The sequence below is a fragment of the Pteronotus mesoamericanus genome, unplaced genomic scaffold, assembly GCF_021234165.1.
Source record: "Pteronotus mesoamericanus isolate MK-2021 breed Mesoamerican mustached bat unplaced genomic scaffold, CSHL_Meso_final scaffold_54, whole genome shotgun sequence".
Lineage (NCBI taxonomy): Eukaryota > Metazoa > Chordata > Mammalia > Chiroptera > Mormoopidae > Pteronotus > Pteronotus mesoamericanus.
Window position 1 is genome coordinate 67103795 of NW_026555321.1, and position 22898 is coordinate 67126692.

The window sequence follows — 22898 nt, forward strand, 5'->3', positions numbered from 1 at the left end:
TTTATTATAGAATAACTTAATACCTTACCATCATGAGATGATATTATTGCTAACATTTTTACTTTCTCTAAGGAAGCATACATTTTTTTAAAAGGTAGGTTGCCATCATATATTTTATAACCTCTTTTTATTTATTAACTATATATACAGTAAAATTTTTTCACTACACAGTCCCTTAAGGTTCATTTTTCTTGATTGTATAATACTCATAGGGATGTATCATAATTTATTTAACAAATCTTCTGTAGTTGAATATTTGGCTATTTGTAAACTGTATCTATTTTAAATAAAGCTACAGTAAACTTCTTTATGGTCATCTCTCCTCATTTGTATGGGGTAAAATCCTAAAAGTAAAATTGCTGGGACAATTAGCATAAACACTCATTGCCAAATTGGCCTCTAGAAAGGTAGTACTAATTTAAAATCCCAACTAGTCTATTCCTTTGCAAACGTGAGCACTCTATTTTTTAAACATTAATCATACTGATAACACAAGTTTCTAGATTTATCTATTTGATTGTTATTTAAATTGAGCATTGTTTTTCTTTAATTTGTGGAGTAGATAAAAGTTGTGGGCCTGTAAATTGTAATTTTTCTCTAGTAAATCCTTAGTCATAGTCTTTGTCTATCTGTGTCTTGGTGTACTTTAATTTCTTTTACTTCTTTAAATCCAAATATTAATTTGAGGTGAGGGTAGGCATAACAGAAGTCTTTCTTGGTATAAAACACCAAAATGTAATATTCTTATGGAAATAATAGCTTGTATTTTAAATTTTCCACAGGGAACATGTAGTTTAGAAGAATTTTTTATTCTTAAGGGTGTATTACCATTTTTTAGTGTTTTATTTGGCTTTATCACTCTATAAACATAAATGAAGTTTCAGAATATTCTCAGAATTAGGTTCTTTTTATTAATATACTGTTAGGGATCTTCATCTTTAAAGTCAGCATTCTTCTGATAGATCACAAGTCATGAAATCAGAAAATAAACTTGGCTGTGTTTTCAAGATTTGAACTGAAGAGTAGATGGCAGATGTAGTTGTTTGTCATATAAAACAAACAAACAAACAAACAAGTAAAAGGGAAGAGGAAAGGACTGAAAGACCATTTCCTTACCAAGCAATCATCCAGTTTATTGTTTAGGAAATAAAAAAGAGGAAAACAGAAAGGGCAAGAAAGAAAGGAACAAGGAGAGAGCCAGTTTTGTATCCTGTTGATCACACAGATGTTCCTCTTGGCAGCCCTACAGTCTTAGGCAGGACTGGGGTTTCTGCAGACATAGAATGTGAGGCTTCTTTGTTGGGGACAAAGTGTTGCCTGTGGTGGGAATTGCAGCAGTGATGTATTGTTGAATTACTGCGATTTTCAATGGAGACAGTACACTCAAGTAGCTTTCTGGGCAGTGGATTGTTTCAGCCAGGCCTGGCTAATAGCACACTCATCTTGGCAAACTCTATTTAAAAGGTAGAGCTGGCAGAGTTTTGTGGTCATGGAGCCTGTCCCATACTTGGGCATCAGAGTGACTTTGCAAACACTAGTTTTTAACAACTAATTCATTTAATGTCATCCAACAAAAGGGTTTGTGACTGTAAAGTTAGAACTGTAAACACTTTTCAAATGGGTCTGTTTCTTTTTTTGGTAAACACTAAACAAATCTAATTCAGAATTGTTAAAGAAAATACTTTTTTAAATTGAGTTGTTACTTTTTAACACACTTGTTCATTTAGGATAAAGTTTTGGTGCAAAATAGAAGGTGCAAATTATGCGATTTTTCATTTGTATACTTGGAACGTTTTTTGTTTAAATATAAATACTAAATTGTTTAATGTTTGAGCCATCACTGGAGAACAAAAATGAGTATTCTGTAATTTTCTTGTCAGTGTTGTTCATCCTGGTCTCCCGTATAGCTCACTTAAAGTAGAAAAATTAGCTGTGCTGCACTAGATGTTAACAAAAATGTTAACTCTAAGGTTAAAATTTACACTTTAAGAACTAATCACTGAATTTTTTAGTTGTCCCTCCCTTTCCCCCCTTTTATGTTGAATACAATATAGAATGAATTTTTTTCACATCCATAACCTCACATTTTTTTTTGTGAGAATGTATTTAGCAAACTTTAGTTATATAATATGTTATCAACTATAGTCACCATGTAATATATTAGATCCTCAGGCCTTATTCTTTTTATAGCTGAAAGTATGTACCCCTTTACAAATCTCTCTCTAGTTCCCTCACCTCTTAGCCCCTAGCAACTGCTTTTCTACTCTGTTTCTGTGAGTTTGACTTTTTTGTTTGTTTGTTTAGATTTCACATGTAAGTGATATCATTCAGTATTTGTCTTTCTATGTCTGACTTATTTCATCCAGCATAATACCTGGAAAGTCCATCCATGTTATCCAAAATGTCAGGATTTTCTTCTTTTTTTGCGATTCAATAACATTTCTTTGTATGTATACACCGACATCTCCTTTAGCTACTCATTTGTTGATGGATACTTAAGTTATCCGTATCTTGGCTGTTGTGAGTAATGCTGCAGTAAACATGGGAGTGTAGATAGCTCTTCAGTATTCTGTGTTGGTTTTTTTTAATATGTACTCAGAAGTGATATTTTCATTTTTAATTTTTTTGAGGAATCTCCATACTGTTTTCCATTGCGGCTGTACTAGTGAACATGTTCATCAACAGTACACAAGGGTACTTTTTTCTCTATGTTCTAGCCAATGTTCAAGCATCTCTGAAACCTCTCTGATTGTCCAAGCCACCCTTTTTTTGTTCTTAGTGGCTCCTAGTAGTTGAGGATTTAGGATGAATTTTAATGGCCTTTTAATTACTTACATAAAATCTGAACAAGAAGTGAAAGACTGTAAAAAGTAGTGGAGCCAGGAACCTGTGAGATAGATCACCCCTAATTTAGGTGGGTTGTTGAATGAGAGGTTGAACTAGTATGTTCATGGAGGTTTAGAGCTTATAAGAACGATTGGTAGAAAAAAGTGAGACCCAGAGAAATTAACCAGTAATACTCTCTTCATTAGTGAGGAGTCAGAACCTGATTATAAAGCTCCTAATTCTTATATATGTAAGCTTTCTTTTCTATATTCTTTAGTCTCAACATCAAATTAAAGAAACATTTATTTACTGAGCTCCTACTCTGTTGAAGGATTCATGATACCTGATTCTTACCTTGAAGAAACCTACATTCTAGTTAGAAAACAAGGCAGGGTCTCATTAAAAGCTGTTGGTAACAAGAGACTTAAATAGTAGTTCAAGACAGTAGTAGAAGCCAGATCTCAGAGTACTGCGTTGTTAATGGCCAGGTGAACTGTGCAAACCAATTATTCATGAAACTCAGTAAAAGGACATATACCTTCAGACTGGGGTAGTCAGAGCAAGACCTTTTTCACAGAGGTTGAGTTTTGAGGTAGGACTGGATTTCTTGTCTGCTTCACTGCTGAATTCCCCCTCTTGTGAAATTAACATAAATATCAGCTTTTCTCCCATGGGTTCCCTGACCTCTCTTTCCTCATAGAATTCTTTGCATTTACCTATACCTCGATTATTAGGATTCCACAATTTGTTATAGTTGTTTATCTCCCCCACTAGACTCTGAACTCTTTAAGGTCCAGATTTATCTTCATATACTGAGTGTCTGCTTGGCATGTAATGGTAAGAAGTATGTTTCAAATAAGTTGAACATCTATATATACTCACACAAATAGGACTTTATATAACAATAACATTGTTATGCACAGAATCGTGTACCACCAAAGTTCGTGTTTGAATGAAGTCCAAACCCCCAATATGACTGCATTGGCAATAAGGCCTATGTGGTGCTAATAAAGGTTATGTGAAGTCATAAGGGTGGGGCCCTAGTCCTGTGGGGTTTGTGTCCTAATAAAAGGAGGAGACAGGAGTGCACTTTCTGGCTGGTGTGAGTACTGAGGGAAGGGTATGTGAGGACAGTGTATGTGAGAGGACCCACCAGAAGCTGAATTAGTCAGAACCTTGATCAGGGACTTCTAGCCTACAGAACTGAGAGAAAATAAATTTCTGATGTTTAAGAAACCCAGTGTGTGTATTTTGCTATAGCAGCCAGAGCAAACTAATGGTCACATATATAAATAAGCAAATGTAGGTGTGGACATTGCTTTAGAAAATTAAAAAGTCCCGCCTCCCCAAATCCCACCATGTCTTTGAAAATTTTGGCAGCTGCTGTCTACCATTCATAAGGACCCAACTCTATTGCCAAGGTACCTTGCTGGCCTCAGAAAACCTCACAGCCAGGACTACACACATTATGACAGTAAGTAAGTGGTTCCTCCCTTCACCACTTATCTAATGTTTCCCCTCTCTATCCTATCACCTTATTTTATTTTTCTGCACAGCACCTACTCCTCTCAGACTTGTTGATTCATTTTATTGATTGTCTTTTTCTCCTTACCGCCGTGTAGGTGCTGAATCCAGGAACCATGTCCTTTTTGTGCACTGGTTACTCCTGTACTTAGAACACTACCTGCTGCACATGGGCCTTTAATAGTTGCTGAATGAATGGAAGAACTAATGAACACATTGATAGGTTGGAGCCCCAGGCCCAGGGCAAGCACTCATGTCCATCCCTTCTCACTCAGGGTTCATATTCTGTTCCCATATCCATAGTCACAGTGTTCTGCTCTCAACAGAAATTTAGAAGTCCCACTGCTATTGCTTATCCAGCAGATCAGCTAATTGACATCCATTGGAAGTTAGACCCAATTTCTTTGAACAGGACATCTTTGAAAACTGTTGTCAACTTCTGTCCATCCCCAACAGGAGTCAACCATCCTGCCATGTCAGTTTGCCAGCCCCAATAAGCCTGACAGCCAGACCTACATTAATTGTGACAAAAAGTAGCTAGTTATATGTCTGAACTGTTCTGTGTTAAATCAAGGCCTGTTCTGACTAGACTTTGATTGAGCATTTACTAACTCTCTTTACATTCCCTCATACAATTTACCCAGCAATCCTAGCAGATAAATGCTATGGTAATTTTATTTCCCACAAAAAAGATAACCTTCCCCAAGGTGACATAAGGCTTGTAGAGTTGTTCACATAAAATGAGTGAATTAGGTAACAGAATTGTTTTTAAACTGTTGGTTGATTTGTTATTCAAGATTTTAGTTCTCTCTGACCAGTAAACTAATCAACTGTGGATCTCATGATGTATGCTCTCTGAACGGAATTCTGTTCTCCATTCACCTTTTCTTGGCAAGTAAAAAAGCTCTAGGATCTTGAGGTTCTCTCCCGCATTTTTGTAGACACTGATTTAGGAAGTCCATTTTCACAGGCAAGAAAAACTAGATACAGATAGCCTTGTACATCTGTGGGAGGAGAAATGAATGCTAATCGAAGTTAAGTTTCTTGTTAGGGACCACTAATCCCTTTTGATTAGTGAAGGGAAAAGTTTTCTCTCACTGTTATACCCTGCTTTGTCATACTTTAAAAGCATAGAATTTATTCAGAGTTACTTATATCAGTCACATGCTAACCTAATACTGTTCTTTTGGAATTTTAGTATTTTTGAATGTGTGTTCTGGGTAGTAAAAGTCTTAAGATAATATCATTATCTTATCCCAAGGAAGTGGCCAGAACCACCTACAAAAAGAAAAGAAAAAAAAAGCAAACAAAAACACTTTTATTTACTATTTTAAATCATAAATACAGGGTGGGACAAAAGTAGGTTTATAGTTGTTTGTATGGAAAACAATAAAATAAATAATAACACAAGAATAAAATGTTTCCTCTACTCACAACTGTAAGCCTATTTTTGCCCACCCCTGTAGATGCTTTGATTTTGATTCAGAGACTGGTATGTGTAATATTTCATTGTGGTTTTTTTTTTTTTTTTACAGAATTTTATTCCAAAGAATTTGATTTTTGACAATATTTTACTCTATTAGCATTTAGAACAAAGTCACCCTCGAGATGCCAGTTTGCTCAAAAACAATTTCGTTTCTCAGATGGGAAGCAAAAAAATTATCAACCTGCTGGCTGTAACCCTGTGGTTGCTATGTAGTCACAGTCCTATTTTGATAGGAATGACCCAGACAGTAGGGAATACTCCCAGCCTTCTGAGTCACACAGAGTCAAGACCAAGGCTGCTACTCAGGATTCAAAGTTATATGAATGCAGCTTTGAGATGGGAAGGCAAGTTCAGGCATACATACGACAACTGATGGAACGATGGTGAGTTGTCATTGCAGACCCTAACCTATAGATCCAGTTGCAGAAGTTTGGATAGCATTTGAGAATATATATTTACTCTAATTTTCTCAGCCCGTCAAATGCCTAATATGTATGGTGTAGTGCAGCACTACAAAGGGGAAGTTCAAAAGTCCACACGAACACAGATTTATTAATGAGAGTAACATAGGTAATAGAAAAAGATAGCTGTATTTGCCTTTTTAAGTCTCTTCTCATTTGCCTACTAAAGAAGATGATTTAAAAATTACCTTTCTTGGGAGGGGTCAGATAACTCTTCTGGTCATTTTAAGTGTGCTTTCTATCTGGAACAAAATTTAGCTGGCCATCTAGCCAGCAGTCATGTCAAGAGTCATCTTTAGCTTCAGGTTTGAGCCAGATGGAAAAGCTAGTCATGTATAACAGATGTTGCTCTCTGGAAATAAGGCAGGGTGCCTGTGGATGTGTAGGTCATTAATGAGTACCATGCTTCATGGTTTGCAAGAGTTAAGTGATAAAAGGTGCCTTGATTTAAAATTTTTACTGCACACCTGGCCTACCTTCTGACTGTTTGGCTGCTCATTTTTAATTTGTTTTCCAACTTTCATGTTGAAAGACCTAATCAGTGCTCTGAGTCAGAGAATCATAAAAGTTTAGAAATGGAAGGAGTTGGATGTCATCTAATTCACCCCATACTAAATTGAAACTCCATCACTGCCACAGTGGTCATCCATTTAGAGAATCCCCTTGTGATTTCCTCCCTTACTACACAAATAGCCAATTCACTCTTCCGCCAGCCTTTCTGATGTTCTTTTTCAGATTAAATTGAAATCTGCTAAGTCAGCTATCCTAGAACTTCTACCTATTTTTTTATTTCTGCTTTTATTGAGGCATACAAAATAAACACACACAATAAATATTGTTGCCTTTTTAATATTAAAGCCTTTCACATTCTCCACACAGTTATGAGGTCCTCTTTTTCCTTCCCCACCTCCCTGCCCCCTGCTGAATGCCCTTTTTCCTTTAAATTCTTCATTCAATATAATACAAGATTCTTTCACCATCTTCTTCGGGATAGGACCTAGTTTTCAGTGACCCTCCCAGTTGTGGTGCCCAGAATGGATCACAATACTCTAGATATGTTAGAAAAGTGGGGAGAGATTGGGATTATTATGTGGAGTATTATATAGCATATACTTATACACTTGGACTAATTCAGGCTAAACCTGAATTAACTTTCTAGGGAGCAAAACCACATTGTTGACTCTTACTGACCTTGCAAATTATCTGAAACCACCTTATCACATGAAGTGCCTTTAAATTACTTGCTTTCTCTATGTAGTCAGTTGTCTTTTTACTTTTTAATTTCACAGAACTTCTTAGACTTTGGTGCCCTCAGATTTTATTAAAGGACATGAACTGGAGTGTTTAATAAATGTATCCAGTCTGAGGGTACAAAGGACAAATATTAACCAGGGCCAGTAAGTGTCTGTAAACTCACAAGCTCTATTTCAAGCCCTAGGGTCTTTCTAAAACCAACCTGACTTCAGCCTTGTCAGCATGTGATAGGTGTCTGCACTCTCCACCCTGTCCTCCCCTTCCCTCAGTGACTCTGGGTTTTGTCCTGCAGAAGAGGCAGTTCAAACCCTCTGGATGGCAGCCTGGTTCTGATACGTTTATTAAACTTTTTTTTTTTTTTTTTTTTGTCTGACCCTTGCCAGACAGACCATACAGACTATTGCAGTAAAAGTCTTTTAAGTGTTTGCCTTTCCAGAAGGCACCTGAAGAAGCCTCGTTTCTTGTTTGAAGGGCACAGAAATCAGCACCGACCTGCTGAAGTGCTACTTCTGCCTCCCACCAAGGAAATTGCTAGAAGATGGCTTCTCATTCCATGTTGCCTCCATGGGTTGGGGGGATGAGAGAGTTTCTCTCTTTCTTGTTGGTATCTGCTTATCTCATATAGATGTTGAGTAAGGTGTTTGTTGAAAATTCCACAATACATATATGGTAAGTAACTAATTCAGAGAGACAGAAACAAGATTAAAAGGAAATCTCAGTCACAATCAAACCTAGATCTTTCTCTAACTCTTCTGTTTTACACTGACAAAACTTGTCTCTGACAATAAATGTATATATTTTCTTTTCTCATAAAATAAAAATTATATACCAGAAAATATAAGCCTTTTTGCTTAGATGCCATAATACTAGCTTCAGCCTTGATCCCAGTTTTAGTTATCAGCATATTTTAGGTGCCTGAAAGTATTTACTACTTGTTTCCTTTGGACTTTTGGGGATTGTTCTGATACATATCTTTAATTTCCCTAACAAGTGTGCAGAACAGACATTACATAGAAGGGCAAACTTATAATTGCATTTTTTAAATATCCAATATGAAACAAAGTTGTTTTCCAGTTATGAATATATAAATTCATAATCTGATCAGCAGTAAATATTCTTATAAAAACAGACTCTATATAGTCATTAGGTGGTAGGATTGTCCTTTCTCAAATTTCTTAACACATCTTATTTTGTAACTCTGAGAAAAAGATTATAACTGTTATTATTGAAGTCATATTAATATATTACATATATGCATATTCCACATTATTAAAAAGTGAACTTATTTATTGGACATTTTAAAATGTTTGATTTTCACATTTCATAAAATAAATCAGTGCTTCAACAAGACAAAACTTCTGTTTGTTGTGGCACAAAATACCAATTAGCAGAGTGAGGTTAAAAGGAACTTGGTTTAAGAGAGAAAGAAAATCATAAATTTATATTAGAATTGCAGGAAAAGATTAATATTCTTATTTAAGATGATTGCAATTAAGGAAATACAGTTTGGTGTTATGAACAATATCCTTTGCTTGTTACCTAAGGGCATATAGGTTTCCAGTCAGTTGATATGAGTTCTTTATTTTCACCTAGTTGATGGTCACATCCTATATAATATTTTTAAAGGGATAAGCATTAGTTTTCTTTTAAGGGCTTTTGGTATACAATTTAGGTAGCAGAAGTTACGATTATAGTAAGTTTTGTTTCCCATTTACAACTTCGAATGACTGGGATGGTAAATTAGGATTTAAGATTTGTGCTGTTTTTTAAATTTTAATGAGTGGAAATATTAAAGAGCTATAGAACTTTATAAAGACTCTACCTTTATTTTGTTAACCATGGATGCTCTGTGCTTGATGGTTCCGTACAGAGAATATGATGGTCAGAGGATCTTGGTAGGCATCTTACAGAATGAACAGAAGAAAGCAATAGGCTGGATGGTCAAGGAAACACAATGGGTGGTCTTTGGAAAAAGTGAGACAAATCCAAAATAATACTCAGTAGTCTGCATGTAAAGGTTAATTGTTAATTTATTATTTAAGACTATAATATTATTTGATGTAGCCAATTTAAAAGTTTTAATATTGTTATTTTTTAAGTATATTTTATTGACTGTGCTATTACAGTTCCAATTTTTTTCTCCCCTTTACCCCCCTCCTCCCTGCACCCACCCACCCTCCGGCATTCCCCCCACCTCCCACCTTAGTTCATGTCCATGGGTTGTACATACAAGTTCTTCGGCTTCTGTATTTCTCATACTATTCTTAACCTCTCCATCTATTTTATGCCTACCAATTATGCTTCTTATTCCCTGTACCTTTTTCCTCCATTTTTCCCCTCCCCACTGATAACCCTCCATGTGATCTCCATTTCTGTGATTCTGTTCTTGTTCTAATTGTTTGCTTGGTTTTTGTTTTTTAGGTTCAGTTGTTGATAGTTGTGAGTTTGTTGTCCTTTTACTGTTCATAGTTTTGATCATCTTCTATTTCTTAGATAAGTCCCTTTAACATTTCTTATAATAAGGGCTTGGTGATGATGAGGTCCTTTAACTTAACCTTATCTGGGAAGCATTTTATCTGCCCTTCCATTCTAAATGATAGCTTTGCTGGATAGAGTGTGTAATTTTGGACATAGGTCCTTGCCTCTCTTGACTTTGAATACTTCTTGCCAGCCCCTTCTTGCCTACAAGGTTTCTTTGGAGAAATCAGCTGATAGTTTTATGGGAACACCTTTGTAGGTAACTGTCTTCTTTTCTTTTGCTGCTTTTAAGATTCTCTCCTTATCTTTAATTTGGGTAATGTAATTATGATGTACCTTGGTGTGTGCTTCCTTGGGTCCAACTTCTTTGGGACTCTTTGAGCTTCCTGGATCTCCTGGACGTCTATTTCCTTCGCCAGATTAGGGGAAGTTCTCCTTCATTATTTTTTCAAATAAGTTTTCAATTTCTTACTCTTCCTCTTCTTTTGGCACCCCCATGATTTGGATGTTGGAATGTATAAAGGTTGTCCCAGAGGTTCCTAAGCCTCTTCTCATATTTTTGACTTTTTGTTTCTTCATTCTGTTCTGGTGGAATGTTTATTTCTTCCTTCCACTCCAAATTGTTGATTTGAGGCCTGGTTTCCTTTCCTTTACTGTTGGTTCCCTGTGTATTTTTATTTATTTCACTTTGCATAACCTTCACTTTTTCCTCCATTTTGCGACCATACTCCACCATTTCTGTGAGCATCCTGATCACCAGTGCTTTGAACTGTGCATCTGATAGGTTGGCTATCTCTTCATCGCTTAGCTCTGTTTTTTGGAACTTTCATCTGTTCTTTCATTTGGGCCATATGTCTTTGTCTCAGCACAGCTGTTACTTTCACATTTTAAGGGGCAGAGATACTCGCGTCACTGCTGTTGTGATGCTGTGCATGGGGGAGGGGTCAGAAAGGGAACAATGCCATTCACTCGCTCCACTCTTACCCCATTTTCCGTTACTTCCCTCGCTTCCCGCAACCAGATGGTGTCCTATCTGATGCTGATCTCGGCTGGGTGGGTTTGGGTACATTCCAGGATCCCATGGGCCTCTCAAATGAACTCTCCTATGAGGCCGGGAGTTTCTCCCACCTTCGCAATCCCCACTGATTTTTACAGCCAGAGGTTTTTAGTCTTTATTTTCCCCATCAGCCAGCCCCTGCCTTGCCTGTGTGGCCTGCCACCTTGCCATGGGTCCCCTCTGCCCAGCCACCCATCTCCACCCCTCCTGCTGGTCTGGATGAATGTTTCTTTAACTCTTTGGTTATAGGAGTTCCATGCAGCTTGATTTTCTGGCAGTTCTGGTTGTTTATTGTTTTTAAATTGTTTGTTATCCTTCTTTTGGTTGTGCGAGGAAGGGAAGCATTTCTATCTATGTCTCCATCTTGGCCAGAACTCTTCAGTAGCAACAGGATATAGAAACCAAGCCCCGGCTTTGGGAAGACTCCAACCTTATCAAGGCTGAGGAGTACAGGAGTGCTGAGCTCAGTCACGCTCATGGCATACCTGGGATTATCCAAAAAGTTTTAAATGTTTGCATTTTGTATGTATATTTAATCAATTTTGACATAATGTCACTCTATACTGTATTAGTTTTCAAACATTTAAAATTGTATAAAAATAGAATAAATTCATAGAACTGCAGAAGACCTTAGGTTTATCCTAGCTCTGCTTTTAGTGATGAAGAATGCCTAGACAGTTCTCTCTCTCACCCTTTCTCTCTGTCTCTCGCTCCCTTTCTCTGTCTCCCTGTGTCTGTCTCTATTTCTCCCTCTCTCTCCCCTCCTCCCTTTGTCTGTCTGTCTGTCTGTCTGTCTGTCTGTCTCTCTCTCTCACACACACACACACACACACACACACACACACACACACACAAGGTCAAGTTGATGGCTTCACATGTAGATCAACATTGCAGTGAACATTTGTACAAATTAGAAAAAACATTCGGGTTAATTAAACCATTAGAAATACTATAATTTTTCCTTTCAAAAAAGAATCTACTTCTTAAGTCATAAAACTTTAAATAGAAATTGTAAGAAAATCAGAGAAAGTTCTAAACTATTTTAACTGACTGGGATGAAAACATAGATGGTTAATGATTTCAAAACAACTATTTTTAAAACCTCTGAGAATTATGATTACAACAAGACAGCTAAATTGACTAGCAAAATCAGAATTCTTCACAATATTCTCTTTGGATACTGAGGTTCAATCCAAGCCTTGTAATTGTCAGTTTTGTATTATTTAATATATTTGTATCAAAGAACTAGCCAGAGAGGGTCTCCCTATTTTCAGTCTAGGAAAACCATGACCAGCATGCACAGACAGATGTTAAAGAATGCCTATGGAAAGAATGTCAAAAACCTCTCTAAAGGAAAGTCTTTAAACCATGTTCTTAATACAGAAATGCAAAACCAAATTTAACTGCCCTTTTCCTAAATAGCTCAGACATGCAAGCTCATTTACTAAAGCATATGGTCTGAAAAGTGCACAGTGGAAGAGAGCAGTCACGGTGAAGGCTGGGCTTGAATCCATTTAGGCTGGAGTTCATAAAGATCAGTTAAAGGCAAGCACTTCAAGTTAAAAACAAGGCCGTCTTCATTCTGAATATGCTCATTGGAGACATCCTATTTGCCTTTCAACACCGCTGTATTCAGTGGTTTTAAAATGAAATATAAGATTTCTGAAAAATATGTGGGGTTTGTTTTCTAATTAAAAAAAGATGTAGATGTAAAAAAAATAGGTAACATTGCATGGATCCATGGAGATTTTTTTTTCAATAATTTTTAATTCATTATTTGTTACCACAGAAAGTAATCATTTTTCTAATGGGGAAAAATTAAAATAATGAGTTGGATGGCAGCACCATGATTTTTACATTTTATTTCAAAGGGAAAACATTATAAGACAACATGAAGTAGTAAATTCTTACCACCCCTAAAGGGATTAAGTTTACAGTTCTTACAAGAAGCCACAGGTAATTGAGAACTTAAGAAAGAGGAAAGAGTCTGTGAATCCTCTTATATCACTTTGTGGCATTAAGCAATGACTTTACTTCAGTGTGTCTTAACTTTAGATCTGTAACATGGAGGGAGCTGCCTTTATGGAGAATTTAATTTAACCTTTCAATGTCTAGTAAGACAGTTCTGTTTCTGTGTTTCTAGTACAATGTCACAGATTTGAGGAAGAATACAAAAAGTAACAAAAAGGGAAGAAATGTTTGAGGCATTAGTAATGGCAACAGATCTGATCGTTTATTATACTGTTCTAATTAGTAATTATAACAAATTATTTCAAAGTGCTATTTTTCCTGTAAAACTAGGCTCTCTGCCACAATGTATATTGATATGTTACAGGACAAGTAGGCTTACTATTTTTATTGTCTTGTCTACCACACTGTCACATGGTATTTAAATAAAATTTAATTAAAATTAAACATAATTTAAAATTTTAATTTCTCAGTCACACTAACCCTATTTCAACTGCTCAATAATCATATGATATAGAATATTTCCATTATCACAGGAAGTTTTGTTGGGTAGCATTTCATTAATAGGTAAGAACGTCAATCCTATTTTTAGATAGCAGGTATAGAGAAGACTGATCTCTTACAAAACCAATGGTTAAATTGTAAAGCAGGTACATTTAACGCACATAGCAAAACACAAAAATGAAATGGTGGTGTCTAATGGCTTCTGGTGATGTGATTTTCTAAAATAGCGAACCAAACTTGCAAAGATTCTGAACAAAGTCAGTCATCCATCAATTTACACTGTCATCACATTCTTGGAAATTCAATGTATACATTAACTTTTATTAAAAACAAACAGCTTTTATCTTTGGCAGACATAGTTCCAAGCTTGGATGTCTAATTCAGAAACAGGACAACTTTGTTGTACAAAAGAGTACTATACATTCCAGAATGTCTTCATCCCACCCACCTCCTCTAAATGTTAACCCAATATTGTGACAACCAAAAAATAACTCTGAACAGTTCCATCACATTCTGGCATAAATATATAAGACAAAGGACCTATCCAGGCTCTTCAGATAGTGATGAATACTGGTTCCTTTGTTGGATTTTTTTTTTTTAACTTTATTGTTGACCTTATTACAGATGTCTCCACTTTTCCCCCCTTGCATATATTTTCTTGATTTATCTTCTTGTTTCTTATTTTCAAACTGAAAATATAATGCTGCTATGGACCCAACTCTTCTTTTTAACACCTGTTCCCATTCATTTCTATTAGAGTTAAGCTTAATTAATTGACCGGAGTAATGAAAGGAAAATTTCTTCTTTACATATGCTATGGGCTGTGTCTTATATTAATTAGAAGGTAAGACTGGGGAGCATTTGAGATTTTTGTTCCCTGGCATATGTCATCTGTTTGGCTCAAATGAACTCATAAAAAATAAATATTTTTTAAAAAAGAAGGAAAGAAATGAGGCTTTGGTCAAGGGCATCTCTGCCACTTACTAGTTGTGTGGCTTTGAGTGTTGGCCCAAAGAGTTTGTTCAGTCAAGTCCTGGGGTTCCTTAAGAAGCACATTGGAAATAAAACAGCAGAAATAATGATCACAAGGCCATGATGCTATGGGGATAAAATGAAGACCCTTTTCTTTTACCTCAAGAAGCTAAACAGACTTAAAATCTAGAGTGGGACTTTTTAATCTTAGAATTTTGTAGATGACCTTCAAGTAATCCTTTGAAATTGTAGCAAAATTATGTTTATGGTTATTTGTTCATTTTCTTTAGAAGAGTCCATTCATATAATTAAAGGAATGAGGAAAAACTAGTTAAATAGAAGAGTGATAAAACTCCATTAAGAAAGAAGATGTAGAGGAGATAAATTCAGGACTATAAAATCCAAGAAGGTATGGGTGTGGCTGATTAGGTTAGAAGTTAACTGTCGAAATAATCAATTGAAAAAGAAGCTACAAAAATGCTTCTTAGAAGAACAAATAATGAACCTATAGAAATTATCTTCCCCTTTCAAGAAATGGTATGTGTTAAAAATAAAATAGATTCATAAAAGGCTAAACTATCAAGAATTAAAGAAGCGAGAGTGGTAGGAGATAGGTAAGGTTAGACAGCTCTGCCTGCAGTCTTCCTTGAGCCACTGTCGAAAGAATAGTAGGTAAATCACTGTCACCCTTTTGTAACTGACAATTTATGCTATTTTCATGCAGTTAATGCTGAGAAATGTAGACCATTAAGTGTGTATAGTTCTCTGAATTTTACTTGCTTTTGTTCAGAGCTGTTTAGCCTTACATCCTCAAAGGAAATGCAACACTCATTTCAAAAGAAATTGTTTTTATTTTTGTAGCACACTTCAGTTATATTTTAACAGAAGAATGCTTATACTATTAAAATTAGTAGGATTTGAATTAAAGCAAAAATTGAAAGAAAACCCACCTCTAAATTTCTCTCCTGCAGAAATTCTTTATTGATTTAATTATAACTTAGAATTATAGCTGGGAGTGCTCTTGTGCTATCCCTTACTCCAACACTAGGGTGTCAGCCGTCACAAAGTTTATTTTAATGATGGTAACAGGGACGGTGGTGGTGGCAGCAGTGATGGTGATAATGATTGATGATGATAGCTAACATTATTGAGCATTTATTTGGGTTTGGCATGTAGTATACTACTCATTCCATGCTCAGCAAAACCTGGGAGATAGGCATAATTAGTATCCCCATGTTACAAATAAGGAAACAGAAATAGATGAAATAACTAGCTCAGAGTTGCATACTGATAAGTGATAGAGGTGGGACATACGTAGTGATTAAGAGTCCTCGCTTTTAATCACTACATTGGATCTTCTAGCTTTTTATATTGAAGTGACCATTCAAAGACTGCACAAACAGTCTGGGAAAGGAGCTACTGGCATATTCATTTAAATTTTTAAAAATCTTGTTATGTGGAACAGTGGAAGCCCAAATGGGAAGACTGAGTAGTATAAGTGATTTTCAAGAACTGCAATACTGAAGGTTCACCACAGATTACACTGGCAGAAATGGAGTTCTCAGAAATATATTTCTTCTTTCTCTCTTTCCCTTTAATAAAGTGTTTCAAAGTTAAAGCAAGAGTAGTTGTATATTAGTTGTGTGGCTGCTGTTCTTTGGGGGAGAAACATGCTGCACTTTCCGTGCTCTGGATTTCCCAGAACAGTCTGTGTGTGGAGAGGCAGCCTGCTCAGGCTGTCAGTGGCCTTTGTGGAAAGGACTCTTTTTAGGTGCATATCTCCATTATACATGGTCATTACCTGACTTTTTTTTTTTTTTTTTTTTTTTTTTGGTCTGTCTAAATTCCTCATCCTGAAAGACTCTGTCATCACTTACAGAAAACATCTGTTACTCTTGAAGGTAGTTAATGAGCCACCAAGTTCTGTCAGAGGTCCTCATCTTGCTGGCCCTCTGTGTAAGCTGTCCTGCCCTCATGCATGTAATGTACACATGAAAGATCATTCTAGGCAAGGTTTTCTCAAGTGGTGATCACAGCAGACAGCATGAGAATCACTGCAGGGAGCTTGTGAAAAAGTCAGATTCCCAAGTCCCACCCCAACTTGCCAGATCACTCTCTGGGGTTGCTTTCCTCCATTTACGTTTTAAACAAGCACCCAGGTACTTCTGATGTAAAGGAAAGTGTGGAACCACTATTCAAAAGACTACATAAAGTGAAATATATTCATCACAGTATTGTAGTAAGAAACACAGATATGATTAAATCCCTGCCCTTAACCAGCTTGCAGGCTGATAGAGAAGATAACACTTGTATAGAAATAACTATAGTACAAAGCAAAAAGTAAGTACTGTAACAGTAGAAATGGCTACAATAGCCCCTCATCCCCCTTGGTCACAGTTTTGCTTTCCACTGTTTCAGTTACCTGCACTCAATCTTGGTCCAAAAATATTAAAATGGAAAATTTCAAAAGTAAACAATTCATAAATTTTAAATCACAAATGATTCCGAATAGCATAATGAAATCCCCTGCTGTCCCACACCTCCTCACCTGGAACATGAATCATCCCTTTGTCCAGTATCTTCACACTGTATATGTTCCCTGCTAGCTAATAGACAGTGATCAGATCAACTGTCCAGGTATCTCAGTCCTTGTGTTTGGGTAACCCTTATTTTACTTCATAATGGCCCCAAAGCTATTCATATAACTTCTATTAGAGTGTATTATAATTGTTTTATTTTATAATATTATTAATTATTGTTAATCTCTTTGCCTGATTTATAAATTCATCTTTATCATAGGTATATATGTGTAGGAAAAAACATAGTATGTATCAGGTTCAGCACTATCCATGGTTTCAGGTGTCCGCCAGAGGTCTTGGAATGTATTCCCTCAGATAAAGGGGGCTACTGTACTTCCCATAGCAGAAGTCAGGAAATCCTTTAGATTATTTTTGTTTTGTTTCATGTACATTTGGGTGATTCTTTATTCAGCACACATAAAGCCCTGCAGTATGCTTTTCATTTTCTTTACCAGCTCACTGAACAAATTGCAGAATTTCCATAATTTTTAGAGATGAAAGCAAAGCCATCATATTATTAACAGCTGCTGCATCTAAAAATGGGGACAGTTTTGCCTCTTGTAATTACCAAGCACACTGGGCCTACACTGGAGATAGCTAGCATTTGTGAGACTGATGCACTGCCTAGTGCCCTAAGAGGGCAGGCTTGATTGCTAGCATTTATATGACACAGAACCACCTACACTGAGGGCTTCCTCTTCAGAGTGACTGTGCTCAGCACTTTTGTCCCACATGTTTGTGACATGTTCAACTCTTTTTTATAAAGTGTCAGCTGTTCCCCTCATCATGTTTATTATATCGTCCACCTATAAATAATGTTCCTAAAAAATAAGTAAAAAGAAATACACCAATAGCGAACAATAGAAAGAGAACTAACATTTACTAAGCACTGTGTGCCAGGCAGATTTCAGAGAGGTTAAGTACAGTCCAAACAGCTTCTAAAGCCAGGAAAATAGAGATTCTCTTTTATCAGCAACTGGCGGCTCGTGTCAGTGGGCATTTTGTTAATTTATTGGCAGACATCTGAGTACCTGCCACTATGGCACTGGACGGACACCGATCAATACAGTGCCAGATCTTGGGGAGCGTACAGTCTAATGAGAGACCAGAGATTCACACAGGTCACCAGTACAAAGAAGTAAAGATGTTTGCACTGAATGTGCTGTGTGTTTGCAGTCTATTATCTTATTTAAACTTCACAGCATGCCTGCAAAGTATTTGGAATTTCTGTAATATAGATGAGGAAATCATGGTTTAGAGAAAGCAAGTGACCCAAGGTTCCCAGCCAGGAAGTAGCAGGGCCCAGATATGCATCCAAGTCCATGACTACAAAACTTCTGTCTTCCTTGGGAATTCCAGGGACAGACTCTTCATTTTAATTAGGAAAGTTGTGGCTCTCAGATGATGCATTTGATGCATTCTACCTAGATATTTAAGAACCAGTAGGATTTAGATAGGTGGGAAGTTCAAGCAGTGCCAGCGACAGAAGCCAAGGGACAGAGGAAGACAAGTATGTGGACTTGGTAATTTCCACATAAGTTTTCCAGATGTGGACCCCATTATGAAAAGTGACTAGAGAGGTGGGCCCAAGGGAGATTTTGTCATACCTCAAGCTTTAGCCAAGAATGATGAGACTTGAAGGACTAAGTTGCAGAAATACCTGTGTCCAAAAATGAAAGAAACTTGATAACTAGTTGGATGTTGTAGGGGAGGAGGGGAAAGGGGTCAACATGAATCAAAGCTGATTAAATGAATCACTGTGTCATGCTCTGAAGACAAATGAAGAACTCCATTAGAACACAGGTAATGTAGAAAGTAGTGATCACCTTTACCTTGCCTGTGAACTCACCTTATTTTCCCCATGGTTAATTCATATAGAATATGTTCTGTAATTACAGTTTTCTAAGAACATAAAGCTATGACTCAATATTCTAGGATATCTCTTTAATTTTTTTAGAACAAAAACAGAAAATGTGATTTCTGCTGTCAAATACACAAATATACATATTTGTAAAATATACCTTTAGAAGGACCAGAAAATGTGACCATATTATTTTCCAAATTTTACAAAACAACATTTATTTCTATAATTAGAAAGAAAAATAATTTAAAAAGCCAACTAGCCTACATGTTTATTGTATGGACCGTTTATAAATTCCTTCAGAATACCTAATCATTCATTGTATGGAGATTGTTCATTAAATTGTCAAGATCATTTTCCAGTGACCTTTTGGGAGAACTTTGTCTCTTCATTTCTGCTTAAAATTAAAATAGAATTATTTTAATTTTAAAATTTACTTAGAGTATTTGAAGAAATATATTTTGATTTTTAAAGATTTGTCATTTTGAATTGGCAGCATTATTTTCACTCTCCTGTACCTTTTTGTAACGTTAATGTTTAAACTCTTAAAATAATTGATTAAGGGAGAAAGGTTAAATGAGTATCAGTTTTTATTTTGCATTATAAAATACTTGACTACGTTATTGACCATATTGAGCCATCATGTATGTTATGGCTGGGATTACTCTTTAATTACAATGCAATCAGTCCCCATTACTAAGCACTTTGTACTTAGATTATTTTTTTTTTTTTGCTTTTATAAAATTTCCTTTATAAGATTTTAATTATGGAAGAAAAAAATGTATCTGAAAACCTTTTTCTTGATACTCTCTAACTTTAAAAATGAATGATGACATTAAAATCAAAACCACCTTGTTTGAATTTCAGTTTGGAATACATTTTTATTTTGGTTATAAAAATCTTTAAAGACAACTTTGAGATGACAGTTCTTATATAACTGGATTTTATGTCAAAAACAATTTCTCAAATACTATTGCTAATTTTTTTAAAAGATTTTATTTATTTATTTTTAGACAGAGGGGAAGGAAGGGAAAAAGAGAGGTAGAGAAACATCATTGTGTGGTTGCCTTTCACGTGCCCCTTACTGGGGACCAGGCCTGCAACCCAGGCATGTTCCCTGACTGTGAATCGAACGGGTGAATCATTTGCTTCTCAGGCCTGCACTCAATCCACTGAACCTCACCAGCCAAGGCATTGTTAATTTCTTTATCTTGAACCAACACAAATTAGAATTAGGATTTAGATTATGTTTTAAACTGGTTGTTCATGTTATGATATGTAGAGGTAATAGATTCTTTATTTATTTTTTTTACTATTTAGGAAATACCATATAGGAACCAGAGTCCGGCTCCGGCTATTAGATCTTGAACTGACATCTAGGTTCCTGGGAGCAACAACAGACACAACTATATTAGAGGCTGATGCAGTTCTCTTAGGACTCCAGGAGACTAAAGATTCCAAATCAAAAGAGGAACATCATGAGAAATCAATGAACTTCATTTAGTGCATTCACTCCTTTATGTACAACCCGGATAATCATCAAGAATATAATTAGAAAATTGTAAGTAAATGATTGAAGGAAGACATAATGAAAGTTGTAGGTCTTATTTTTTAGAATTTTCTTTAGCTATGTCATCTTTTTTATACCCATTTTTTGTTTGTGATAGTGTAAACTGTACTGAGAAATTATGTTATTGAATAAATATGTTTTGAGTGCTCTCTGTGTGCACAGCACTGTTCTAAACACCAAAGGAACAGCAGTAAGCAAATTAGACAGAATTGCTTGCTTCATGGAACTTACCTTTGACTAGGGAAAATAGACAATAAATAAGTGAAATATATTGTATATTAGATAATGACAAGTGCTAAGGACAAAAATGAAGGGAGAGATGAGTATCTAAATAGACATTTTTCCAAAGGAAACATACAGATGGCCAGGAGGTCCATGGAAAGGTGCTCAACATCCTGGAAAGGCAGTTCAAAACCACAATGAGATATCACCTCACACCTGTTAAAGAGGCTGTTATCCAAAAGACGAGAAATAACAAGTGTTGGCAAAAAGGAAACCCTTGTGCATTGTTGGTGGGAATGTCATTTGGTACAACCACTATGGAAAACCATATGGAGATTCCTCAAAAAATTAAAAATTAGAGCTACCAACATTCTGCTTATGAGTATTTATCCAAAGAAAATAAGAACACTAACCCAAAAAGGTGTACACACCCCTATGTTCATTGCAGCTTTACAATAGCCAAGATATATAAGTAATCTAAGTTGATGGATGAATAATAGATAAAGAAGATGTGCTAAATATATACTTTGGAATATTACTCAGCCATAAAAAGAAGAAAATCTTGCCATTTATGACAGCTTTGATGGGACTTGCAGGCATTATGCTAATAAGTTAAATAAGTCAGACACAGAAAGATTTGTGCCATGTGATCTCACTTATATATGGAATCTAACAAAAAAAAACAAGCTAATGGATATAGAGACTAGATTGATGGGGGGAGTATGGAGGATGAAACAGGTGAAGGGGGTTAAAAAGTATAAATTTCCAGCTACAGAATAAATATATCATGGGATATAATGTACAGCATAGTGACTTTAGTTAAAATACTGTGTATTTGCAAGTTGCTAAGAGAGTAGATCTTAAAAGTTCTTATTACGACAAAAATTTGTGACTATAGTTTTTGATATTAACTAGACTTATTGTGATCATTTTACAATATATATAAATATAGAATTGCAGTATATATCTGAAACTAATAAAATGTTATATGTCAATTATGTTTAAAAAAAAAAAGGTACTGGGGTTGTAAGGTATCAAATTGACAAGTTGAAATTTAGGTATGGTGTCAATAGAAGGAAAGCCTCACAGAAGAATTCACTTTTTTATTTAAAGGATTTTGTTTATTTTTTCCAGTCATAGTTTTGAGAAAAAGCTCTTCTGAGAGCTTTTTATTGTTATTGAGGTATAACTGACATGTAACGTGCTAATTTCAAGTCTACATGATAATGGCTTTGTATTTCTACAAAATACAAAAGTAAGCCTAGTTAACATTCGTAACCATACATAGTTACCAGGAACTCACTTTAATGCCTGAAAGAAGTGAGGGAGCTAGCCACGAGTCTCTGGGAAAGAGTGTTCTAACATAGGGAACAGCTAGTACATACAAAGTCCCTGAGGCAGGACTGTGCCTGTCCAGTTTAGGGAACAGGGAGGAGGCCTGTGTAACTGAGCAAAAGAGAAATAGTACATGAGCCGGGAGAAGTGGGGAAGACTTGAAGTTCAAGTGTCGACCTTGGTTTTTATTTACTCTGATTGAGATGGGAGGGTGAAGGGTGATCATTGGTGGATTCTGAGCGGAGAAGGGATACAATCTAACTGACAGTTAGCAGGATCCTTTGGAGTAGACTTGCTGAGTAGACTGAAGATGAACTATGGTGGCGGCAGCAAGATCTCCAGGAGACTGGCAGTGTTCCAGGTGAGTGGTGATGACAGCTTGGACCAGTGTTGTAGCAGTGGGTGGTGGGAAGTGGTTGCTATCTGGATATATTTTGAAGGTAGAGGCAAAGGTATTTCCTAACACTGGATATGGAGTATGAGATCAAGAGAGTAGTAAGGGGTGACACCAAGGGTTTTGGCCTGCATTGTGGAAGAATTGAATTGTCCTTAACTGGGATAGGGAGGGGCAGGTTTGAGGGGCCTGTGAAGAGCTCAGTTTTGGACATGTTAAATTTGAGATGCCTCTTAGTCATCTACATGGAGATGTTCTGAAGGCAGTTAGGTGCATGGGTCTGGAGTTCATGAGAGACATCTAGACAAAAGACAGAACCTTGCAAATCACAAATATTTTACTGTACTCTACCAGTTATGTAGGTCAAGAGCCCCAGAGCAATTGCCCAGTAGAATAATCCCCTGTTA

At 36.2% G+C, this 22898-nt stretch overlaps 1 protein-coding gene across 3 annotated transcripts in view; it reads left to right on the forward strand.

Moving 5' to 3' along the window:
* Positions 1 to 22898, forward strand: part of LOC129088273 (hairy/enhancer-of-split related with YRPW motif protein 1) — a 315682-nt gene that overhangs the window by 187904 nt on the left and 104880 nt on the right. The window contains exon 3 of one of the 3 annotated variants that reach the window (XR_008530972.1): positions 20291 to 20531. The exons of 1 other annotated variant lie outside the window; for it this stretch is intronic. Coding sequence is in view for 1 of the 2 variants with exons in the window: in XM_054595531.1 (XP_054451506.1) it covers positions 20291 to 20474 (184 nt within the window). In the remaining variant the exon portion in view is untranslated. Of the gene's footprint in view, positions 1 to 20290; positions 21612 to 22898 lie in introns of those variants that run through there. One more of the 3 variants, XM_054595531.1, reaches the window with a different exon arrangement.